General features: G+C 46.5%; 1 gene segment (V, D, J or C); it reads right to left on the bottom strand.

Moving 5' to 3' along the window:
• Positions 1-225: 225 nt before the first annotated feature.
• On the bottom strand, positions 226-1,369 carry LOC131392835 (T cell receptor gamma variable 8-like). The segment is given in 2 exon segments: positions 226-1,056; positions 1,173-1,369. Coding segments are annotated over 2 exon segments (594 nt in total).
• Between the last annotated feature and the right edge of the window lie 2,036 nt (positions 1,370-3,405).

Genomic DNA, 3,405 nt, shown 5'->3' with positions numbered 1-3,405 from the left:
TCCAGTGTAGGACTTGGCTGTGTCAATGTTAGGGGGAGGGGTGGAAAGGAGTTTCGGCTTTATTTGTTTAAGACAGAACGTTCTGGCTGTGGCTGAACTTCAAAAAAAGGTGTGAGTAGAATACAATGGCTGGCATCTCTACAACAATCACTTTATTCCTACACTTTCACTGTATCAACAGTGCCATGGGTGGTTATGGTGAGGCAAATATCAGTTTGTCCAAAAGATAAATCAGAGACCAGCTTGAGGTCTTCATGTAGTCCAAGATTTTCATTCCATCATTTCTCATTCTCCTGAGTAATGCAGGAGCTCCTTTCCCAGCCATTTTCTCTGGGTAATGATTGGATAAAGATTCAGTAACATCAACCTTCACATATTGCTCTCCTAAGTGTCTCCCCTAACAGATCAACTCTAAGTGACATTGTTTGTCCCAGGAAGCAGACTGAATGGACTCCACTAGCTCCTAGGAGAGCTGAAAGAATATGCTGTCTGCCAGACTGATTGTCTAAGGCCTGGAGATGGGAGATCTATCTTTAGGAAAGCGCTGTGGCTCACAGGGGAGGAGGGAGGCCAGTGGGATACAAGGGTGGGGGTTGGGCATGGAGCTCAGGGTCTCTCTTTGTTCAGAGCACAGTGAAGTCAGGGCAGGAAGGGAGACAGAGGCTGGTCTATCGTGTGTGCCAAGGCTGCTCTTGGCAGCCACAAGCAAAATTTTCAGTGCAGTGTGGGGTAGGTCTGAATCACTGTGCCTCTCCCAGACAGCACAGTAATACACACCAGAATCACTTTCTTCCAGATTTCGGAGTTCAATATTACGATTCTTCTCTGAGCTTCCATACATATGGTATTTCCCTGAATTGCTTCCCGGATCTGTCATCAACCTTGAGTATTGGTAATGGTAGTATAGAAGTCGTTGTGGGGCCATCCCCTCCTTGTACCGGTACCAGTGGACATAGGTGAGGCTTTGTTTAATATCACAAGTGATTACAACAGATGACCCAGCCGGCTTGATGACTGCCATTTGTGTCCCTTCCAAGTTGGAAGATGCCTGAGTGGCTGCAAAGGGAATAACAAAATGTAATGAGGAAGAGGTAATAGGAATACGTTAGTACGGCCTCCCATTGCCAAAAAAAGAGAGAAAAATCCCAGTAGCATCTAGGCAGCACACTCACCAGGAGCCAGGAAAGCTAGAAGGAGGGCTAGAGCCCGCAGCATGCCTTCCTCCTTGGGCCTCAGAAGGAAAGGGAGAGATGACAGGAGGAGCGGAGCACCCTCTCAGAACTCCAGTCCCGCTCAGAAGACAGTGAGCCCAGGACACGAGGCAGGGAGTTAGAGCTGCTTCTGGACAGCGTCCCAGGCAGGGCAGTGACTGAGGGGCTCTCCTAGAAGACCGCCAGGCTGATCACCCAGAGGGGGCGGTGCTGGGGGAGGACGGGGGAGGAGCCCTGCCTCTCTGCCCACCCATTTCTTGAGAGCCCTCCTGTGGCAGGCTGAGAGCAGGCCCTCTCCAGAAGAGGAGAGGCCAGGGGCCCTGAGAGCCCAGGACAGAGGGAGGGACAGTCTGGAGCCCACGGGGTGGGCAGGAGAAGCACGGATGAAGCTGGCCTGTCCCCTAGTGCAGGGAGCAGTCCTGAGTTGGGGAACTGCCCTGCCACTCAGGGTTTCCATGTTCACGCTGCTGCCGTGGGCTTCTCCTGCGATGCAGCGTCTTTATTCTTGCCCTGAACCCCCTTCCTTTTCACGTCTGTGAGTCAGCCTGGAGGCACCAACAGCAAAGCTGATAAGGATTGAACTTGCTGTATTAAAAGAAATTAGGATCAGTTATGTTGTTCAACATCTGACTCTCCTCAAAGTCAAATAGAGGTGTATGTGTGTGTGTGTGTGTGTGTGTGTGTGTGTCTGTATGTGTATGCGTGTCTGGTGTGTGCGTGTGTGTGTCTGTGTTTTTGTGTGCCTGTGGCCTGTGTGTGTGTCTATGTGTTTGTTTGTGTGTGTGTGTGTCACGTCAATTTGTTACAAGATTTGTGTTCATCCTCAAGTAAAAGGGCCCCCTCACGCAGGTTTGCCAGATTTTGTGAAAAGTAAAAATTGCAGGGTGCTACGCAATATCTGGGACACACTTGAACTAAAAAAGCATTTGTTGTTTATCTGCAATTAAGATTTCCTCCGACATCCTGTGTTTTATTAGGTAGCCCTCCCCTCAGGAAGTGTATCCATATCTGTGATTTACTTGGATTCACAGATGAGTTGATAGGTGATCAATCAAGAATAGTGAAATCACGGGGGAATTGAAGTGGTGCACACAGATTCTCACCCCCCCACTTTTATAAATGGATTTGGATACATGTTTACAGTATTCACAGTAGAATGTAGACACAGCCCCTCCCCATCATTGTTCTGGCCTCTCTCTCAGCTGATTCATTTTCTCCTGTCCTAACAGACAGCTGGGAACTGAGAAGGGGAGGGGACTCGGGCTGCTCCTTCTTTTGCCTCAGGGACCCCATGTGCAGGGACATGAGGGGTCGCAGCAGCAGCTCTGCAAGAGAACATTCCAAGTCGCTATGCAGGAAGAAGATTCAGTGCCTCAGAGTCCCAGAACATCCTTGCTGGACAGAGTCCAGGTTACAGCTCAGAAAGGAGAAAATGCCATCACACTGGAGTAGAAAGAATATTCTTTAAAATGTAAGGAAAGAAAGAACTCCACCAGAATGTAAAAAGAGCTATCAACTACAATAATGAAAAGAGGGCACTCTTGGTGCTAGAGTATATTCATGGAACATAATGTACCCTGACAGAGAGAGAGAGAAAGGAAGAGAGAGTGAAAGAGAGAGAGAGAAAGATCGAGAAAGAAGAAAAAGACAAAAAAAGTCAAATTACATCCTCTGAGCCTAGTATTGTTAGTGGTAATTTTAATATTGTTTATATTTTTGTCAACTTACATTGATACTGTTAGAAATCAATGTTTCAGTGTAAGGCCAAAATGTAGGTATAAAAATTTGAAATTTTAATAAAAACCTTATGATCTATAATTTGAATCCATTTTTTTCCTAAAAAATACTTATTTTTTAGCTATCCACTGAAAAAACTAGAAACCAATAATCACCCAGCAGTAACGAGCTCTCCTAGCATCTGTACTGTGGCATCAATACCATTTCTTACTAGAAGACTAGGGCTCAATTGAGAAATGGCTGAATCCAGGATTGGGAAGGAGACGGACAAAATCAATGACATCTCGTCTTGCCTGAAAGTAAAGAAGCCATGAGAGACTACTGAGGTTGTGTCATAGGACACAGACGCCAACTCACAGTGTCTGTCACTGGCCACAGAGAGGACAATGTAAGCACCAAAAGAATAACACACGCACAAATACGTTAAAGAGAAAATATATAAAGACACACAGGTTCA

Source organism: Diceros bicornis, chromosome 3 (genome assembly GCF_020826845.1).
Source record: "Diceros bicornis minor isolate mBicDic1 chromosome 3, mDicBic1.mat.cur, whole genome shotgun sequence".
Lineage (NCBI taxonomy): Eukaryota > Metazoa > Chordata > Mammalia > Perissodactyla > Rhinocerotidae > Diceros > Diceros bicornis.
Note: the sequence above shows the minus strand (reverse complement) of the source record. Positions and strands in the feature narration are given on the sequence as shown.